Source organism: Macrotis lagotis, chromosome 3 (genome assembly GCF_037893015.1).
Source record: "Macrotis lagotis isolate mMagLag1 chromosome 3, bilby.v1.9.chrom.fasta, whole genome shotgun sequence".
Taxonomy (NCBI): Eukaryota; Metazoa; Chordata; class Mammalia; order Peramelemorphia; family Peramelidae; genus Macrotis; species Macrotis lagotis.
The window spans coordinates 234871187-234892772 of record NC_133660.1 but is presented as its reverse complement, the minus strand read 5'-3'; the positions used below and the strand labels follow the sequence as shown (position 1 = coordinate 234892772).

At 37.6% G+C, this 21586-nt stretch overlaps 1 protein-coding gene across 16 annotated transcripts in view; it reads right to left on the bottom strand.

The window, feature by feature from the left end:
• Positions 1 to 21586, bottom strand: part of SOX6 (SRY-box transcription factor 6) — a 640189-nt gene that overhangs the window by 316320 nt on the left and 302283 nt on the right. For 15 of the 16 annotated variants that reach the window (XM_074230208.1, XM_074230209.1, XM_074230207.1 and 12 more), the window contains one exon: positions 9470 to 9677. In XM_074230208.1, the coding sequence (XP_074086309.1) occupies positions 9470 to 9677 (208 nt within the window). Of the gene's footprint in view, positions 1 to 9469; positions 9678 to 21402; positions 21490 to 21586 lie in introns of all 16 variants that reach the window. The other variant, XM_074230214.1, reaches the window with a different exon arrangement.

Below are 21586 nucleotides of genomic sequence, written 5' to 3'. Positions count from 1 at the left end.
ATTGCTAAGTCACTATTGGACATCTGATACTTCTGACCTTCCACTAAAGGATTTCTGTATTTTAAAAACACGTGCCAAGACAGTCAATAACAAGTGCTATTTCCAAAGCTAATAGCCAAAGCCCATTACTCCCAATTTCAACGTGTTCTTTTCTGGAATTTAGTGCCTGTTCCCTTTTGCCAGGCACTTGATGGCCTATTGATATCATGCCTGTTTGCCTATTTCTCAAATGATATACTGCCCAGAATGGGATGGTTTTAAATGGCTAGATCAATAAACACAGCATTCAATAGTGGACCTTTTGAGATGTAAAACTCTGTTGACAACTTTCAGTTCTATGTCCCCAACAAAGGTCTTGACAAGAGAAAGTAGAGGCTAAGGAAGATCAAGGACAGCCTTCAGGAAAGGAAGCTGAAACACCTATACCTCTTTAAATCTAAGCATAGATAGAAGACTTTTGATTCTCCAGTTTAAATACAAATTCTCTTAACAAGAATTAAAGAACACTATTGAAAAGGAACTTGGGAAGACCTTGGAGATAGAGAATGAAGGGACATGGAATGCTTTAAACAGGGTCACCAACTTAGCTAGGAGCTAAAATCAAGACAAGGACTTCTGTCTAATTCTTTCAGCCACTAAACTATAGCTTCTAATAGAAATAAATTAAATGGGCTGATCTCAACCTCTTTGCATTAGGGAGATTTCATAAACTCCTTTCAAAAGTGGCCTGGGGGGGTGGCTGGGGGGTGGCTAGGTGGTGCAATGGATACAGCACCAGCCCTGGAATTAGGGGGACCTGAGTTCAAATCCGACCTTAAACACTTAATAATTACCTAGCTGTGTGACATTGGGCAAGTCACTTAACCCTGTTGTTTTGCAAAAAAAAAAAAAGGCAATTAATTAATTAATTTTTTAAAGAGTGGCCTGGGATTATGCCTATCTTTGAACCTCCAGCATCTAAAATGGAGAAGATCAGAAGATTATAACTCCAAAAATTATAACTGTAGAATATGAAGGAACCAAAAAGGACCCCCAATCCAACCATTTCACTTAGTAGCTTGGGACTCTAAAGCCTAGAGAGATTAAACTGACTGACCATGTTCATTTACTAAAACCTACATGTCCTGGCTCCAAATTCCTTAATCTTTCCACTATCCTGCAAGATGTTTAATAAATGGTTGTTGAAGATAGTGGTGTAAATGTAGTGAAGGCCTCGGGTTATCAATGAGTTGTTGAAATAGAAAATTGTTTATTTGAATATCCAGGTTGGAGGGAGCCTTAGATACTACTTAGTCTAAACTCTCAATTTCAGAAGAGTAAACTAAGGCCATAGAAGGTGAAAAGACTTATCTAGGATCACATGTGATTTGCCAGAACATAATTCATAGCCCTTACTATTGGATGAAGTAAAATTATTTCATCTCATACATATTTAGCACCTACTGTGTGTGGTATTGTAGCATGTTGGGTCTAGAAGTAGATGCTTTATGGAAGAAATTTGTTGAAAGCTATTTAAGGAGCTAAGTGTTAGAGATCAAGAATCCCTTTAATTCAGAAACCATCCCTTGGGTTGGACCCCATAACACAGCAGTAGGAGGACATTAGAGATCAAAAGAAAAAAAATTGTATTCTCTAACGAACCTAGTAATCATGGTCCACGGGAAGGAAGAATGAAAATCCAGGAGTACTCAGAGTTGGGATAAGGGTTGAAGACACTCTATTAAGAGACAACAAAAGGAAAAAGGAAAATTGCACTGAAGGGTCCATCAAAGGGCTTTTGTAAGGGCCTCCTGAAAGGCCTCATGATAAAAAGGAAACTGGGCTGGAAATTTAGAGGAAGGTGGAAACCAAAAGATACAGTCAGCTAAAGCTTTCACACATGCACACATACACACACACACACACACACACACACACACACACACACACACACACACAACCACTACAAGAATGGTAACTTTTTATCAGCTTGCTTTGCTCTGTAAAGAGTGAAAAAATAGCAGGAAAGTTTTCTTCTTTTTGTTGCCCTCCCTCTCATCAACCTTCCTCCCTTCCCCTGTTTCCACCAAAACATGTGTAAGGAAGAGGTAAACAGCATGAGAGAAGCATCTCCTCTGTCCTCTTGTCACGTGGTCCAAATAGACTCTGAAAGTAGCTGATTCAAAGAATCAATGATCAAAGCATCATAGTAACAGGGCTGGAAGGGTTAGAGTGTAGGTGTCTTCTAATCCAGCTCACTCATTTTTTTTTTAAGTTTTTGCAAGGCAATGGGGTTAAGTGACTTGCTAAAGTCACTACAACTCACTCATTTTGCAAATTTTGAAACTAAGGGGCGGCTAGGTGGCGCAGTGGATAAAGCACCAACCCTGGAATCAGGAGTACCTGGGTTCAAATCCGGTCTCAGACACTTAATAATTACCTAGCCGTGTGGCCTTGGGCAAGCCACTTAACCCCATTTGCCTTGCAAAAACTACCAAAAAAAAATTGAAACTAAGGTTCGGAATGGAAAAGGGTCCATGGTCATACAGGCAATAAGCACCAGAACTAGATATCTAACCCAGCTTTTTGGAAAATGCAAACCACACAAAACCCACTCAAAATCTTCAAACCAGGGGGCTCTAGGTGGTACAGTGGATAGAGCATCTTCCCTGGAGTCAGGAGTACCTGAGTTCAAATTTGACCTCAGACACTTAATAATTACCTAGCTGTGTGGCCTTGGGCAAGTCACTCAATCCCATTGCCTTGCCAAAAAAAAAAAAAAAACTTCAAACCAGGATCTCTATCTGCCAGAAATCAGTCTCTCATGTCTGGAGAAAGGAACCCCAATCATTCCTTCTTGCTTAGGCAACTGAGAAAAATAGTAAAAAAAAAAAAAAAAGAGTCTTCTAAATAGTTTTAGAGAGGAAGCCTGAAAGCAGAATTTGGAAATAACAAATAAATAGATAAATGAATGAATGAATAAATAAATAGATGAAAATCTGGGATCAGATTTTTCAAGCTAGAAGTGGCCTTAGACAACAGTTAGTCCAAAACCTTCACTTTGCAAATAAGAAAACAATCCTAGAGAGGAGGTGACTTCCCAAGGTCACAGAGATAGTAAATTGCGGAGATAGTATTGGAACCCATCTTCACCAACTCCAGGATCAGTGCTTTTCCAATGGTACCATGACAACTCAAGACAACTTTTCAATTTTAAGCCCTTCCAAAAGGATAATAAGAATACTAGGGAGAAGTACTACAACCAAAAGAACATTTCAAAATGGATGGAGATGCAAAAATAAGCCAGCACAAAAAAACTCTCATTTCTGAATGACTGAGGTCTTCTGTTGACCAAAAGCAGTTCACCAAAGATCTTCGAAATGGTTTATCAATTGTAGAGAAATCAATAGCAACATTATATACTTCATCCCTAAAATGAAGCCAAATGTGAGTGACTTAGAAAACATGACAAGCAAAGCTACTGGGCCATTCTGACAAATACCAGTTATCATTGTATAGAATTACAGGAAAAGCTGCATCTTTGCACATTTTAATGACGTAGATTCCAGATAAGAATTTACTGCAAACATAAAGAGAATTTGCCAAACAGGAGAGTGGGGAAAGATTCTAGTCCCCCCTGAAAATAATAATAATAATTAGAATAAGTTGCATCCTCCTTACTTTGAAAACCTGCATTATTTCATTGTGGATTGAGAGGATAGGTGGTCTTGGGAAAGTATGGCAGCTGAAGAATTTGAAATGCCCAATATATTTGAGATAAGAATTCTAAACATTTTACAATGAATACTCAATCTATTTCTTATTGTCTTATGCAAAATTTCTAAACCCTTCCAATTTCTCCCATGACCTAAAGTGGCCTTCCATTCAAAATCATGAATGAGAAACAGAAAGGAGGGGATTTCAGGCAGAGAGCACCGGATGCTTCATCAATACAATCAAAACAATGGGAAATAACAACAGTCTTAAACTGTCCCCTTAAAAATGCTTATTTGTGTTGTTCTGGCCTAAATGCTAAATTCTTCCATGGGTTTGTTTGGGGTTTTTTTTAAATATAAATTTTCTTTTCATCAGGAGAGCATGGTTCCTCATTGCATGCTATCTGAAGACTCTTGCAGGAATCTACTAAACTCTGTCACTCTCAGAATCACATTCCACATTTTCCATAACTAGCACACAAATGTCCAGAGAATGCATATTTCCATGATTTGGAATCAGGAACTCAATTGGAGAATTAAAAAATTTTGTTCTACCGAAAGACAAGGATAACTTTCCAATGATGGGATCAGTGCTCAGCAACTAGGACTTAAATCTGTTCCTAACTGAACCTCCTTGATCATTTCCCCCCATAGAAACCCTTCAAAACCCCTTCCTATGAAATAGTTCATTTTTTTTCAATTACATAACAGAGTTTTCCAGGATACTGAAGGTTATCAGATGAGTAACATGCACCAATCTATGTCCTTACTAAATATACCGCAGCGTGTGCACATGTATAGATATAACCAAATTGCCTAAAGATGTGAGACCTGATAACAATCCATCAGATATACACATCCACACATGCTCATTCCTGTGCTGAGAAACAGCTGCATAAGGCCCTGGAAAGAATACCCCAATAGGAATTCAAAGCCCAAGTGTTCTTGTTCCTTCTCAACAAGAATATTGAAATGAATCCAAACAGTTTCATTATCACAGTAACTCTGAGCCCAAAGCTGTACTGGACAAATGCTCTCATCTGAGCCCTCACTGCTGAGATAGACCAAAATCTCCCTCTTGAATATTCTCTGTGAGGTTTCATGTTGGCATTGATGGGGAGCCTGCTCCTCACTACTCCACCCCCTCCTCCCAGCCCTTGACATATCTTAGTGATGACTGAAGGAGAGGCAGCCTGTTGAAAGGTACAGTTTCATTGCAGAGACAAATAATAATAAACTGCAAAACTGTGCCTGTTGCTAATAGGTGAGGCATAACATATTTTTGAGCTCTTTGTCCCAAACTACAGAAACTGACTCAGAGGAGAATTCACCCTGACTAGGATGGGATTTTTGGGTGATATAATACGCAAGACATGATATTGGCTGGGAGCACTATTATTAAAGAGAGATTAAAACAGCTGTACATTATGCTGCAGCACTCGCGCTTCCCTTTACAAACAGACGGTCCTGGATTACAAGAAGCACTTGACCACCAACCAGATTTAACCAGCTGGGCCATATTCTCCTAGGCAATGCCTGTTGACCTCCTCAGTCGCAGCTGCTCAGATGAAATTCTCATTAGACAACTTATTTTCAGAAGCCAAAGGACCCTCTGATTAAATATATGTATTTAGACATAAAAAAGTCTTTTTAAAAGTACTCATTTTCTGACAAGTGCTGCTTATGATAGGGCCCAGCTATACTGGAAACAAGAGCAGGCGATACAAGGAGAAGGAAAATTCATCACTTAATCACAGCTGAAGTGTTGGAGACTAGAAAGATTTTAACCTGGAGCTCTCAATCAGAGCCTTGCTGCCCACCCCAACCAACTTTATTAGAATAACAGCTGCTTTAAAAGTTAGATTTTTTTTTTCTTTCTTTTCACGGAAGAATTTAAATTGTCTGCATTAGGTTCCTATTCAAGACAAGATCAAGCTTACATTGAAACTTACTACTAGGCAGCTTAAGGCACAAACCTGCTGCCAAGGGTACTGCCTTCCAAGAAAAACACCTCCAGGAGGAACAAGCATGTGAGGGAGGTAATACAAGTATTATTAATCCTAACTTAGTGACTTGCCCAGGGTCACACAGCTATTACATATCTCAGGCAGGAACAGAGCCCAAGTTCACACACACACACACACACACACACACACACACAAAGAAAATCTCTCTCCTTCAAATATCTTTGTATTTATTTTGTATACAGCTTTGTGTTTGAATACCAAACCCACCACCTAGCTCCTGTAGAACACAAGCTTCTTGAGGAAACAAGGGTACTTTTTTTGTCACTGTTAGATGTTTACTGGACCACGGTTAATTCATTTGCCTAATACCAAAAAATGATGCTTTTTTTTTAAGGAAGCCTTTTCTAGAGGAGATAACTAGCTAACCATTGAATGGTGGGTTGATTCTTTCACTTGGGCAATTCAAAGAATTTAGATTAGGAAGACATTTTAAAGATAGGTCCAGTCTGGCATAGGACACCTAGTTGGTGCAGGGGGGTAGAGAGTCAGCCCTGGAGTCAGGAGGACCTGAGTTCAAATCAGACATAGATACTAGTTATATGACCCTGGAAAAATCCACTTAATCCTGTTTGCCTCAGTTTCATCATCTGTAAAATGAGCTGAAGAAGGAAATGAGAAATCACTCCAGTATCTTTGCCAAGAAAACCACAAGTGAGGTCACAAAGAGTTGGACATGTCTGAAACAACAAGAAAGGAAGGAAGGAAGGAAGGAAGGAAGGAAGGAAGGAAGGAAGGAAGGAAGGAAGGAAGGAAGGAAGAAAAGGGAAGTGACTTGTTCAAAGTCACATAACAATCAAAGAGCAGAACCAAGATATAAAACTAGAAAATCTAATTCTAAACCTACACTATTCCCTATTGAGAGACAATATTAAATTCAAGTATGAATCAAAGTCAAGTCTTAAAAAAACAGTTTTTGTAAATAATCCTTTCTCCAGTCTAAATTCTCCCTTTTTCATCTAAAAAATAATGGTTTGAGGGCTCAATGAGCTCTAAGGCACCCTCCAGCTCCAACACTCTTTTATCCACTTTTCTTGATTCATTATTGAATGGAATTAGTGTAAGTGGACAAATAAGTGAACATTCTACTCTAGTCTATTTTAAAATAAAAGTGACTCAGCAATACAAAAGTAAACATGAGCAAAGATACAAAGGTAAATGCAATTCCAAAAAAAGGCAGATCAGCATTTTGCTGAAGTGGGGTACCCATATCTTTTGATACTCTATTAAATTCTCCTCTTCCATTAATTTAGCAGATATTTAAGTCAACTCTCTGTCACGTACAAGGTTTACAGGAGCATACAAAGACCTATAAAGTTTAATTCTTGCCCTCAAGACCTTAAAGTTATATAGGAAAGATACAATAAATGCAAAATTAAACATAACACAAGATTGGATGTGACATGTACCATAAGAATGGCACTGAGTTCCATTAAAAAAAGACTAATATGTATTTCTTTTTATTGTATTGTTATATTATCATTGTTGCTGCTCAATTATTTCAGTCATGTCCAATTTTTATGATCCCATTTAGAATTTTCTTTGCAAAGATACCAGTGTTTTTCCATTTCCATCTACAGCCCATTTCTCGGATGAGGAAATCAAGGCAAACATGGTTAAGTGACAAGCCCAAGGTCACATAGCTAGTATATATCTGAGGCTGAATTTGAATTCAGGTCTCCCTGACTCCAGGTCTGATGCTCTATCTAATGCTCCACCTAGGTTTTTTTTATAAGAATATTAAAATATCTTAATTTTTGAGATCCAATTATCTGTGCTTTGAAAATACAGAAAAGAAGCCATTTTTTACATCAGGGAAAATACTAAGTCCCTCCTTACTGTCAGGAAATTCTAATCATAAAACTATTTTTTTAAATCACTAAAATTCTGGAGAATTAAACTATTCTTTCAATGACAACTAAAGAAAAAGGAAGGAAGGAAGGCATGAAGGGAGAAAGAAAGGAGGAAAAGATATTAATACATCAATTATCCAGAGATCTTTGATCTAGAAACCTCAGCTCTCTTTAACTCAGTCAAGAATCAAGAAGAATGACAAGCAGCTTTAGTGCCCTGAATCTTAAAACTTTTACTTCTGAGCCCAGAGGTCCATTGCCTTCTCATATTTTAGTCATAGTCTCTCAGAATTTGTTTGTACTTATTTTACACACAATTCTATTGAGTTCAATTACCTGATTTTCCAGCCCACAGTAAAGCAGGGTGAAGTGCTAGTCAAGATAAATATGACAGTGACAAGATGTTAAAGCTGGAGATGTAAATAGGAAAAGAGAAAAAAGAAAAATGACAGCCCAGAAGTCTGGGGTCATTTAGTGACAGAGTAAAGAGACCCACATGCTTGCTTCACTCATCCCTGTAAGTATCATTGCACTGCAGACCAGTCCAATAATTGATACTTAAAAGGATGATCCTGGGTTGCCAAGAAAGAATTACACTTAGGTTCAATGTTAACTACTTATTAAGACAGTGAAGTATGTGACACATTTTAAAAAGATTTTCACAAAAAAATTAGTTAAAATTTGGCTCAAAGTTGGATACTGAAAGGATTAAGGTTCTATAAAATTCCCTTAAACAAAATCTCTCAATGGGCAATGATAGATAAATGAAGTTTTTCAGTACTAAACTTAAGTGATTAGCAATAAGTCCTAAGCTGTTTATTATCCTGTACTTTTAAGCCTAGATTCTTTCAGTTCTTAAAATTAGACATTGCAAAAGTTAAACTGTATACTATCATCCAATTCTGTGAATAAAATATCATTTATCTTATTCAATCAAAACAAACCTTGTTAAAAAAATATATTTTGTTTAAGGCACTGAAAATAGACAAAATGAATAAAAGTTGCCTTCAAGAAGCTTAGAAGCTGCTAGATTTCTATAGGATTTAGAACAGGGAAAGATCTTAGTATCTATTTCATAATCCAACCACTCCCCTCATTTTACAAATACAGAAACTAAAACCTAGAGAGCTCAAGTGACTTCCCCATAGATCATAGAGGAGGCAGTTAGGAGAGTTGAGATACGAACCTACAACTTTGAACTCCAAAGCCAGTCATCATATACCAACAATATACCATACTGCCAGTATAATGGTATGATATACATAACAAACATATCCATGTTTTTTTGGTTGAATCATTTTTTTAAAATCACTCCCTTCTGATTCTGAAATTCTATAATTCTGCAAAGGTTGATGAGTCTCATTTGCTCCTCTGAACCTCAAGGATTAATTAGGTTAGAACTGAATGAACCCTTCAGTGGATGGGAAGCTTTTTCTGAGCATTGTCAGAACTTAAAAATTAATCAAAGTTAGAGGTAACTAAAATGAGGAATTTTTGGACTGAAGACAAACCAACTGATATTTAATTTTTAAAAATCTGATTTTTCTCAAAAATAAAATTAATTGTTGAAAAAGAAAAGGATATAAATGGGGAAACAATTCAGCTGGAAAAATTTCCAAAGTAAGTTTTTTTTTTAAGGGTGAGGCTTAAAACTCTCAATTTGTTATCATAAGCACAACATAAAAAAGCAGAAAGTTTTTGAAAAACAGAGCTATCTGCTTAACACTCCTAATGGATCACAATCTGCCATCACCATGGTAACCTCTGAATAACTTTTTTTCCCCAGCTATTGCCAATTATGCACTTCTCTGGCTCTTGAAATCCCACACATTTTTTAAGGTCTGGAATCTTCAGAAGAAAAAAAAAGGAAGCTGTCCCAGTCTTATTCCATACATACCCTCCTGCTCAGTCCGGGTCATCTCTTCCAACTTCTTCTGTTTCAATGTGTCCACTACGTCTGCCAAGCTCCCTTTGCGGCGCTCTGGCGTTCCAAAAGTGACACTGGTCATTATCTCTCGGTCCCGACCCCCGTCGTCAGGCTTGTGTGGTGAGGTAGAGGTATTTCGGAAGGAATAGAGGGAACATAACTTAGTATTCTCTGATTCCTGCAAGAAAACAATTTTTAAAAAAATTAGGATGCTGGGCTACCCCACTTGCTTTAGGATAAATTCCAAGCCCATCGTATGAACCCACGTAGACGCTAACATTACAAATACTGAGCAGGCCAAGGAATATGTCATTTTTTTTTCTTTTCCTAAATAATGGATAAAATTATAAAGAGGCAACTGTCAAAGTAATTTACCTGCAACTACAGACACAACCTGGGTGTATCTTCAAAATTGTAAACCAGGTTCAGTGTTGCGTAAACCTAGTTTTGAAACAGGCATTGCAACTTCCTACTCATTTTACACGCTTCTGTACAGAATGTTTCAGATACAGTGAATAATGATTGGGTTTGTGAAGGTCAGATTTTTTAAATTATTTCTATTGGCTAAAGTCTTTCCAAGGTTTCAGATATGTGTAGATCACAAAACATTTATCCCCTACATTTAGTAGCAATAAGAACATATCATATTTAAGAGTTCATAAACATTTCTAGAAGAGGAGAGTAGGCAAGAGAGGCTTTAAATTATTTTAGAATAATTTTCCTATCATGGATAAGCCCTAAATAACAAAAACTGCACCACTTCTACTCCCCTCCAAAAAAAATCCAATCCATGTTCACCCAAATACTAGAACACAGGACTTAGAACCTCTGAGGTCTCTTCATTTCTAAATCTATGATCACAGTTGTTCACATCCTTTACCAAAGGGCAAATTTATCATAGAAATATTGACACAGGAATTACTTCATAGGACAGAAGTACAAATGAGTTACTAAACAGGTAGGAGGGAGGGTCCATCAGTGGAACACTGCAGTACAAAGCTGACAATGAAAATTGATAAACAACTCATAGAGACAGGAAGGAGATGTTTGTGTCTTTGTTTTTCCAAATCAGGACTGGTAGTTAGAAGTAATTACAATTTAGCAATAGTTATTCTCTTCTGCCGGATTCTTGTCATTAATGTCTCTGTGTGTGCTCTTTGATACTGTAAAGGCTACAAAGCCCTGAAGAGATCTTAGCGAGGAGGCACCCCCACATTTTACAAAGGAGGAAATTGAGGCTTAGAAGGGTTAATTGACTTGTCCACAGTAGTATAGATCTCTATAGTGTGAAAGTTCCCAGGAAATCTGATACTGTATAAGAAGTTGCTTTCTAAAGATTAGCCCAATGTCTATCTCCCTTTATCCCAGTAATGCTAAGAGGAGGAGAGCAGTGGGTTAGGAGCCACAAGAAAGAATGAGAGAATGAAAGGATAAAACGAAGGGAAACAAAAGAGAAAGAAAAAATCATTTCCCTCTAGGCACATGTCCTACTACCTTGTAGCTACCATGCTACATTCTCCGAAAGAGAACCTCCAAAGTAGGCATAATTCAGTGTGGAAGGGGAAACACTCAGCATTCCCTATACTGCCCACTGACTTAGCTGGCTTCCTTATTTCAAAATTGAGCAGGGAAGAAAGAATACTAGATTTGAAACAGAGCTCAGGTTAGAATGAATCCTAGCTCATCCACTTGTACAGTGTGAGACTTTGGGCAAGTCATTTAATTTAGCCCTCAGTTTCCATATCTGTAAAATGGAGATAATTCTTGTGCTGTCTACCTCATTGGACTGTTGTGAGGAAATGTGTGATGCTAAAGGTTACAAAAATGAGTTACTATTCCTGAAAAGCAGTAGGACATAAGGTCAGGAAGAGTTGAGTTCTTTGATACAGATACCTATAACTATGGCAAGAAGCAAGTCATTTAACGTCTCAGTGGGTTTAGTCATCTCCAAAAGAGTAGAGGCAGAGAAATAGCTGATCCTCCTTTGAGGAGAAAGCTCTTAAGGAGCTCTGAACACTGAGGAAATCTTAAGTCTGAATGGATGGATGAATGAAATGAGTGAATGACTAAATATAGACAGAGGGAAGGAGAGAAAAATTATTATAGCTGGTGTGTCATTCTCCCTTTTCCTCAGGATGATAATTGATTGGAAAAGAGAATTTAGGAATTAGAGGAAAGGATTCTTTCTTTCCCTTTGGTTCTAAGGCATAAGCATTCTCTGGTAGATATGGCAAAGCATTTTGGTTTATATTAGACTTCTAAAGTGAAAGTTGGTCCAGATTAATAATCACTGTGTAAATACTGCCTTTTAAAAAATAACTGTTTTAAGACAAAATTGCAAAGGAAGTCTCAACCTTCATTGGTAAAAAGAAGTTTCCTTATTTGGAGGTTCCCTATAAAAATGCAACCATAGGTCTAGTCCCTTTGCCTGTTTTAAAATAAAATCTACTGGTGCATTTTGTCTTTATTATCTATTTGTAAAGTTCTTTGCAAACTGTAAAATGATATATGAAGGCTAACTATCATCATCATCACTGATTCTGGATATACCATACCATCCCTATCCTAAAATCAGGCTTTCTTTAAACAAAGAAAAGCAGCTCAACAAAAATACCTGCTACTATGGTATTCTTGAGAGGGTATTAAAGCTGCGGTCTTAAAGGTACTCCACCTTCTCCCTTTTTTCCCTAAACTTTCTGCTGAGATGACAGGATTCCTGACCTATTCTTCAGGACCAATATTGACTAATGCCTATTCATGCCATTTCAAATGGCAAGGCATTCTCATCTTATGTTTAGTAAACCAAATAACACTGAGCTAATTATAAGGCATCAAAAGGCTCAATTCCAAGTTATGGTAGTGAGAATCTAGAGATTACCTTTGCTAAAAGACCCCAGTGAAAAGTTCTCCATCATTAAGATGCAAAGACTACACCAGAAGGGACAAGGCAAATTCAAAGAGCTAACAATTGGCATAGGTGACCAGTGATCAACATTAGTACATTATGCAACCTGTCCAGAATGGTTCATCATTGCCACCTTGGGACCAGAGGGCATCTGACTGAATACATATGGCTTTTCCCAAAGGGGAAACCACCAGAGAGTAACAAAATATGACCAAGATATCATCCCAATTAGATGACACAGTAAAAGTGGCTGAAGTTTAAATCCATCCAAATTACCTGAGGGCTCTTTAAGTGAAGGGGGAAGGGGGGAACCACAATTCTTGCCCCCAACTTTTATACCTTCTGAATTATAATGAACATGAGGTCTTTAAGTACAAAAGCTGATGGAAATCTTTAAAGATGGACAGATAAACTTATCATTTCATTTGTTTTGTTTTAGTTTTGAAGGGAAATATTCCCTGGGATTTCAACTAAAATAAAGAGATAAAAGTCAAGATTATTCGCTAGTCATCCTCATAAGAAACAAGGCGGAACTGTTGAACTGTCTATGTGATACTTTCACAGGGACCATAATTGATTGTATCGGGAAGAGGCAAGGCAAGAGAGTCAAAGCCACCACTTATCAGAGTGGCTTTCTCTGGATGGTTGTTTTCCCCTGGGTTGTTGTTCCCTAGACTGTGTGCATCAGTTGTTTTTATTACCAATACTAATACTTACATAGTGTTTTAGGGCTTTCAGAGTTTTTTTACAAATATTATTTCATTCTATCCTCTGTTATTAACAGAATTTTACAGATTAGGAAACTGAGGTAGGCAGTTAAATGATTTGCCCAAGATCATAAAGCTCATAAGTAGCTGGGATTCAATTTGAATTCAGGTTTTCCTCAGTCTAGGTCCAGTGTTCTATCACTGTCAAATATCACAGGGTTAGTGGCATCTTTGACAATGCCTTGTGTCAAAAGTCCTGAAATCCATCAATTATTGGTTACAAGACCATGACAGTTGGAAAGATGGGAAATTCTTCATTAAACTCAGTAATTTTTTCCTTTCCTTCTCTTTTATTTATTTTTGGGGGAAGAAGAAAATATGTTTCCCTATTTTTATCCAATGGCCATTCACAGTTTAACTTGCCCTGTTTTTCGAATCTGAGCAGTTTAATAGTCTTCTATTTCTGGGGATTCACCATATTAGAATCAGACTGAACATGGAAACCTGCTTAGTTCAAAACCCACAAAGTCAACAGTCATCAGTGTTGACCTCCCCCAGCAAGGATCACTAAGCCATAAATATTTATTGATTGGTTCTGATGCTCTGACACAACAATTATAACATAAATGCCTCATAGTGATGGATTACACTACACCTGGCCATTGTGGATTTTAAAACAACATTTCTCCAAAGAAAGGCAATGAAGTAAGCATGTCTTAACATTGTAACATGGAGATGATTGAAAGAATTTTCATAATGTAAAAGGACACACCTCATTGTAATAAGATGGAATTTAAGAGAGATTATCTTTCTCCTTCCAAACTCTTATGAAATGGTGGCAATACTAAAACAGTCATCATGTTAAATGGCCAAGAATATGGCCATCACAAAGGCAGGGCCCAAGTAATGTGGAGTAAGGAGTTAAGTTAGGAAATTTGATTCTCTTTGTAGCTGATCCTAAGTCCCCTCCCATCCCACTCAATCTCCCATTCCATAAATCTGACAGGAAGTTATTTTTGTTTGAGGCTTTGATATTTTTTAACCATTAAAAACTGAGTTTAGGAAACAAAAGTCTTCAAGCCATTCCTAGTTTACACTCATCCAGGCCCAAAGTGAAGCACATACAGATTTGAGAAGAGAGTTCCAAAAGAACATTTCCCTCAGAAATCTTCTAGAGTGGATTACATATAACTTATGCTTGTAAAATGTAGGTGAAGAAGTCAAGAAAAAGCTTCCTTCAAATCACTTCAATTCACCATTTCGAAAAATTATTTATTCAGTAGCCACACTCCTTGTAGGGAGTCCTACACTTGGCTAGTTCTCAGACAACAGTAATTATCTGTCTATCACTAAACCTGCACTTGAAATTTTTCTAGCTTATAGTCTGCTGGAAGAGTTTAGAGAGCCCACAGTCAGCTTGAGGCCATGGCAAGACCTTGAAGAAATATTTGGTGGAGGCAAACAATTGCATGGCAGTACAGCACAAAAATGTGGTCATGAAGCTTTCACTTGAATACCTTCACTTGAAAAACTTCCTATGTCTGAAGGCAAGGCATTCTACTTTGGAGCAGCTGTATTTGTTAGAAAATGTCTTCCTTTAAGCCAAAATTTGTCCTTCTATAATTTCCACTCATAACTTCAAGTTTTACCCTCTAGGACTAAACAAAAAGGTGCAATCCTTCATTGCCCCTTAGATCTAACACCCCCAAAAAAGTGGAGACAACTGATCACTACTGATCACTATATTCTCCCTCAAAATAAGGAAGTCCTTTTCAAAAAGGACCATGGCATCAAGGAGGTGATGCCATGATATGCAAATGAAATGGATTCAAGTCAGAGAGAGCTATATAAAGTCACCAATCTTATTCTCTTCTCTGGAGTCATCTCCTGCAGAGGCTAGATATGGATCTGAATGACCAGGGATGTTCCTGGATATAATGGGAGTACTAGATTTTTTGGAGCTCAGGTTTGATTGAGACAATGCCCAAGACTTGGGTGAGGTTTAAAAGCAGAATCTTTTCTATCACATGCAGATTGCCTCTTGCCTCTGATAGAGTGTGACCGATCATAGGTCACACTCAAGACCCCCAGACAACTCTCAAAGACTATAAAATCTGCCAATGAGTTGTCAATATGTATTACTGGAATGTGTACCCACACTTGGAAGTATCTGGAAAGATACCTCCCTTTTATACTGCTCCACCAAAAAAAAGAAAAATCCCTGCAGCTGTTTAGAGTTGTCCATTTATCCCTCAGTTCATCATAAATTTACTGGACTCCATCTGAAAAAGCTTCCTATTCAACATTCAATAACACTCAACAAACATTCATTGTTCTTGCTCTGTACAAGATATTGGAACTATAAAGAAATAACTGGGACCATCTGACTTAGATCATCACAGTGGCAGAAATTCTAGAGTTCACTTAGCTTAATGTTCTCATTTTGCCAAAAAAGGAGTCTAGCTGAAGTCAACCTATGCCAACGAATTCAAGAAAACCCACTTCAGTCCAGGAAGAAGAATAAAATTTCATAGTTAAGGGTATGAGGGGAGGGATCAGGTAGGAACACATATCCTTACAGGCTATTTCTGATCTAGAGATCTCTAATAAGCACTTTGAACTTCTGCTCTGAGGACTTCTCTTGCCCTTGTATCCATCCCTCTTCTATCTCTCTTCCTCTTGCCCACCTGAACAGTTTTCAGTTATATAATATCAGTTCTGTTATAACAATTACTGGGCCTAGCCAAGGCAGCTAACGTGTTTTAACTCCAGACACACCCTTCCCTCTCAAATCTTGACATGAAACACTCTCAGAACCCACTGTGGTTTTGCCAAAGTCATGAGTTGCTATTTAGGAGCTGGATGAACAGGCAAGCTCTTTCTCAATAATACACTGGGGCAGACAGAAAGGGCACCTCTATGAAGGCAGGCCACTTGCAAAGCAGATAGACCCACAAATCTCTCTCCCCTTCATCTTGTTTCTCTTCACCCTTGCATCAGAGTATCATAAGTAAGAGACTCTACATTGCTTCTGATAGATTTAATGAGAATGATAGGTTTATTTGGAAAATGCTTCCAGTAAATTTTATATTACATTTCTTATTGCTCTGATCTAAGCCCATATGGATTCCAGTTCAAAGTAACAGCAAATGATTCCTTTTGTGAGCAAAGGAGGCCAGTTTGCTTAAAAATAGAAAAGGAAGAAAACTGGGCAGGAAAATAGAACCCAAGGTGGGGGACAGGGGAGGGGAAGCAGTATCTAAGTTTGCCATCTTTCCTCATGTATAATATTACCAAATAAACATTACCTAAACTATTTTACGAAACATCTAATCCTGAACTTTACAGCAAAAAAATTTAGGAAAGACAAATCAGCTACTGTCACATAAGACATGATCAGGGCATGATAAAAGATAAAGGCACAAGCTATACTAGGAAAGGCTTAGTGAAAAGATATACCAGTATTATAAAGTTTAGATAGATAGATAGATAGATAGATAGATAGATAGATAGATAGATAGATAGACAGTCACATGAATAAAACAATGAATATATTTGTTGGCTACGTTTTAAACCAGAGTTTATTAGCAATAACCCATTTCATTCACAGTTTATATCTACTCATCCCTGCTATCCCACTAACCCGGAAGAAATAAATTATAACTAGAACAAAAAAAAGTCATAGATGCAAAGGGTTGTCTTGAAAACATAACTGATCTTCCTTCCTGAGCATAAATGAAAATCTAAGACATTATTTCTGTATCTCAAATAGGACTGATCCTTGAGAACGTTGTAAGAGGTTTACTCAGATTCTTGGAAGCATGCTGGTACTTACAACTCAGATTTGAGTTATCCTGTGATGAGAGCATATGTTTACAGAATCATTTGCAATCACTTTATTAAATAAAAGTTCCCATTTTCCAGATCACTAATGAAACAGGGACAAATGAAACACATAAATGTTCATTTCTCATTTCTACATGATTGTAAAAGTTTATTAGCAAAGGTTTCTAATATATACTTTGAAGTTTAGAATATGACTTACCCAGGGATATTAATGGAACGCAATTTGTATTGCTTTTTGGAGAAAAAAAAAGCTAGTAGGGTCGTGGGAATGTGGTAATACCAAAATAATACTAACAAGGATAATACGCAAAAGAATAACTGTCTCCCCTCCCCCTTCCTCTTTAAAACTGGGTTAACACAAGGAATAATAGACTGAAGTTTTTTCTTCTTTTAAAAAAGGTTACATTTATCTTGGAAAGCAGGAAAAAACTTTTGCAAGCTGAAGACAATCAAACAGTGAGATAATTTGCATATCAAGGTAATTAAGGCACATTCATTAGAGTCGTTCAAGCAAGATTAGATATGTTCATGGAAGCAACAGAGGAGGGTCTCTCCTGCTTGATGCAGGTGGTTTGACTCAATAATCAGAGAGGGCCCTTTCAACCTGATCATCTGGGACTCTCTGAGTGAATGATGGAAGGTTCATTATGTTAAAGTTACCTTTATTTCAAACAGCCCTTTTCATGCCAAAATGGAAAGGGATTTTAAGGTAACAAACACAATCTCAGATTCTGATCCTCAAAGCAACACGATGCCTTCTTCCCTCATTCAATGCTGCTCTCTTCTCTGGGCTGACCCCCAAATAACTAGAAGGCACCTCAAAGCATAAGATCATCAAATATTAGGACTGGAATGGGTCTTCAATAGCAGCACATGGAGCACTGGATTTGTGGCTAGAAAGAAATCTTAGGGATCATCAAATCTAACCTTTCATTTTACAGATGTATAAATGAGGGCTGATGAAGATTAAGTCGTTTGCCCAAGGTCACACAGATAGCAAGCAGGAGAACCAGGTTCTTTGACTCCAAATTTTAATTCCAGCATCCTAATTCCCAATGCAAACCTCTTCACAGGTTCTTTACCTATGGGATCCATAGACAGAAGGTCTGTGAACTAGCGTAGGAAAAATAAAAACATTTTTATTTTCACCAACTTCTAATGAAAGTTTAGCATGTCTTCCAATTTTGAATGCAGGCAACAAATCACTGCACTATTTTACATTACTTGTGGCTTTGTCATCAATAGATATCACAGATATTTTCACAATACAATTGTTTCAGACGGCTTACAATATCATTTATCATCAGTACTTTTAAATTACTGGAGTTATTTCACTTGCTGCTAGATCACATGGGAACTCACAATCTTCCTGTCAGCAGGAATTGAATATTGGTCTTTTGTAATCCCACATAGTTTATTTTTGATGCATTTAAAAAGTTACTCTGAGAAAAGTCAAAAAACTTCACCAGATCCAACTAAAGGGGTAAAATCCATGTCACAAAGGAGTCTAAGGACCCCTGTGAAGGAGCCAACTGCCTGTCCACACACTTAAACCTTTTTCTTGAATAGCCTATACAAACCATTTTGATAAAACAATAGTATTTCACACCTTCCATAGACCTCCCACAAAGAAAAGTTTAATACTGTGTCACAGTTACTCTTCAATGATCACATGACACTCCCTAACCAAAATGTTGCTGAGGTGCCTGGCAAACTACATTGCTACATTATTAGGAACCATATTTTGTTACTTTATTTGTTGCTGGAAGAAATGATGAATTGAAAATGCATATATAGTCATCAGAAACCCCTCAAACCCCAATACAGAGGTAGTGCTCAGTTCTAACCATAAAATGACTTAATCTTTAATATCATTTTTTAAAAGGAAGTAAACAGAGGATAGTTTGGATTTATAAGTATACTTTTATTCAAAAAGAGCTTTTACTTTTTTGGGTGGATTGCACCAGTCAAAAGAAAGAAAGATGACTGGGCATGTTTTAGTTTTATTGGGCCCAAAGGATCATATCCCATCAAGCCCTGGTGCAATCATTGTGATATACATAGTGGGGGGCCAACACTATAAATCTAAATTACATAGTACTCAGAAAACCTGAAATCTGATTCTAGCTCTGCCACAGATTGTATGACCTTAGACAAGTCTTTTCAGCTCTCTGGTCTTTGGTTTCCTCTGCAAAGTGAGGAGACTAGACAAGATGATGTCAAAGGTCCCTTCTAACTGTAAAGTTAACAGTGCGATGAATCATATGCAACTATACATTTCTAAATAATTAGCAAGAAGTGACCCTTCTTCAAAGGCTGGAGATCCCATATATCACAAACCACACTAAGACCTTGTGTCAATGACTGCAGAAGGGCGGTGAGCAGAAGTAGAGGTCAACAAAGCCAGCATCTCTCGGATGCCCTGCAAGCAGAGAGTATACCAGCAGCAGTGGAGAGAATGAAGAGAAACAAGACATTTATGAGACATAAAGGTATCACATAAAACCAGAGCAAATGAGAAGAATATTGGCTGAATCCCAGCATAGATAATCCTTATAAACATGCAGGAATGTTGTAGGCTGTAAGCGAATGTCAGTAATATAGTACATTAAGAGATTCACATTACATCCAGTGCTCTGCTAGCCCCAACCACTGGATCTCATACAACGCAGACGATTAAAATAAAAACAAACCTAGCATCTCATCTCCCCAGTCTCCTTGAAGACATTTTGTGTACACAATTTTATTACACTGAACAAAGATACTAGGGTCTGATTTTCCTTGAGCTGTCAAAGTACAAAAGAAATGCACAAAGTCCTTGCCCAGATCTAGCGAAGGGTTAGATTTTCTCTTTTGGCGGGTGCTCAATATGCAGCCCACATAATCACATGGTAATGACTGGAGTGTGTTAATCAGCATGCATACCTGATTCCTCCTTGCCCAAAAAGAAAAAACAAAAAGCCAAACTATCTGGGAGCATGTTCTTCCTTCTCTGGAAGACACTTTAATCGGTATCCCAGAAAGGATAAGGAGGAAAAGAAGGAGGAAGAGGAAGAAGAGGAGGAAGAAGACTTTTCTCCACCAAGTACCTTTGTGAAAATTGACTTGTTAGTACAACTATGAAAGCTACAGGTGGAGTTTATTGTCCTCTCAAATAGAAAAGCAAGTGGTGCACAAGAGAGATACACAGTTTCATGAAAAATCCTCTATTTTTGTTCCACTAAGAATATGAGGGTTTCTGTTTTGTTATTTGTGAAGTTCAGAATAAGATCAAAATAAAATAAAAACAAACAAGGAGAATGCAAAATAAATTTTGTGGCATCATTTCAGTTGCATCATCACAGATGAAAAACCAGAAGCAAAGAGGATTAAATGACTTGCCCAGGGTCACACAGCTAGTGTCTGAGGCCAATTTTGAACTCAGAAAGAGGAGTCTTCCTGATAGATACCATGTTCACTGCTCTATCCTTGGAACTGCTCCTTCCCTTCCAAAATAAAATATATTAAATTACTAAGTTAATAATTTTAATTAAAATGAAATCAATTGCAAAATGAAGGGACTATTTGTGATAAGAACTGGGAATGCGGATGGGATGAGGAGAGGGACTTATACCAGCTCCATTAAAACAATATGCATTTAAAAAATATATGTATTTGGATTTTTTTTTAATTTGGGACACTTTACAGATTTAGGAAGTCTTTTGAGAACAGTCATAAGCTAGACATGTGAAAATACAAGAAATTAACTGAGGTCACTAAACAACTTTATTGGCTATTTAGTTATCTACACAATTATACTATCTTGCTGGTTTGTCATGCAAATTTTTTTAAATGCTTTTTTATATTGATTTCAAATGTTAATATGATTTTGTCACCTTAATTACTGACTCAGATGGGAAACAGAGGGGCTAGTAAAAATTTAAAGCTTTAGGCAGGGATCAGAGGATAGACCAGGTGTGTATTTCTGTTCTTTGTGTTATGTCTGGTGTGTGTGTGTGTGTCTGTTGTATGTATATGTCTGGTGTGTTTGTGTGTTTGTGTGTGTGTGTGTGTGTGTGTGTGTGTGTGTGTGTTGAAATCTCCATCTCAGGGGAATGGAGGCCACACTTCAGCTAGACAAACCCTTCTCCTTATTTCCACCTCTAACCCATCTAGTTTCCCCATCTACTTAGAAGAGAGGAAATGTAATCACCAAGCTTGTCTGCTACTCACCTGGTCTCTGGAATATCTTCCAGGGCCCCAAAGGACCAATCAGGGACCTTGAAAGGTAAACCTGAGTCAAGATTCAAATGACCTTTGGTTGGTTCCTGGGCTCAGCTGTGAACCATGAGAGGACCAATGCAGGATCTGCTAGGTCTCCCTGGGAGCCACAGGTACAATCCCCAGCAAAGGTAAAGAGAACAAACTGTACTTGGGAGCTAAGTAAATATCCAAACCTTGCTTACCATGGACAACAGGTCGAGCTTTTCAACTCTTAAACAGGGTGACCAGATTAAAAATCTTTGGAAAGACTGCCACAAAGTAAAGCATGGCTGACAAAAAAAAAAATAAAAGAGTTAGTTCATCCCTACTGAAAATCCTCGGATTGGGTTGTCAGGGAGTGTGACAAGACCCGATCCAGGAAACAGT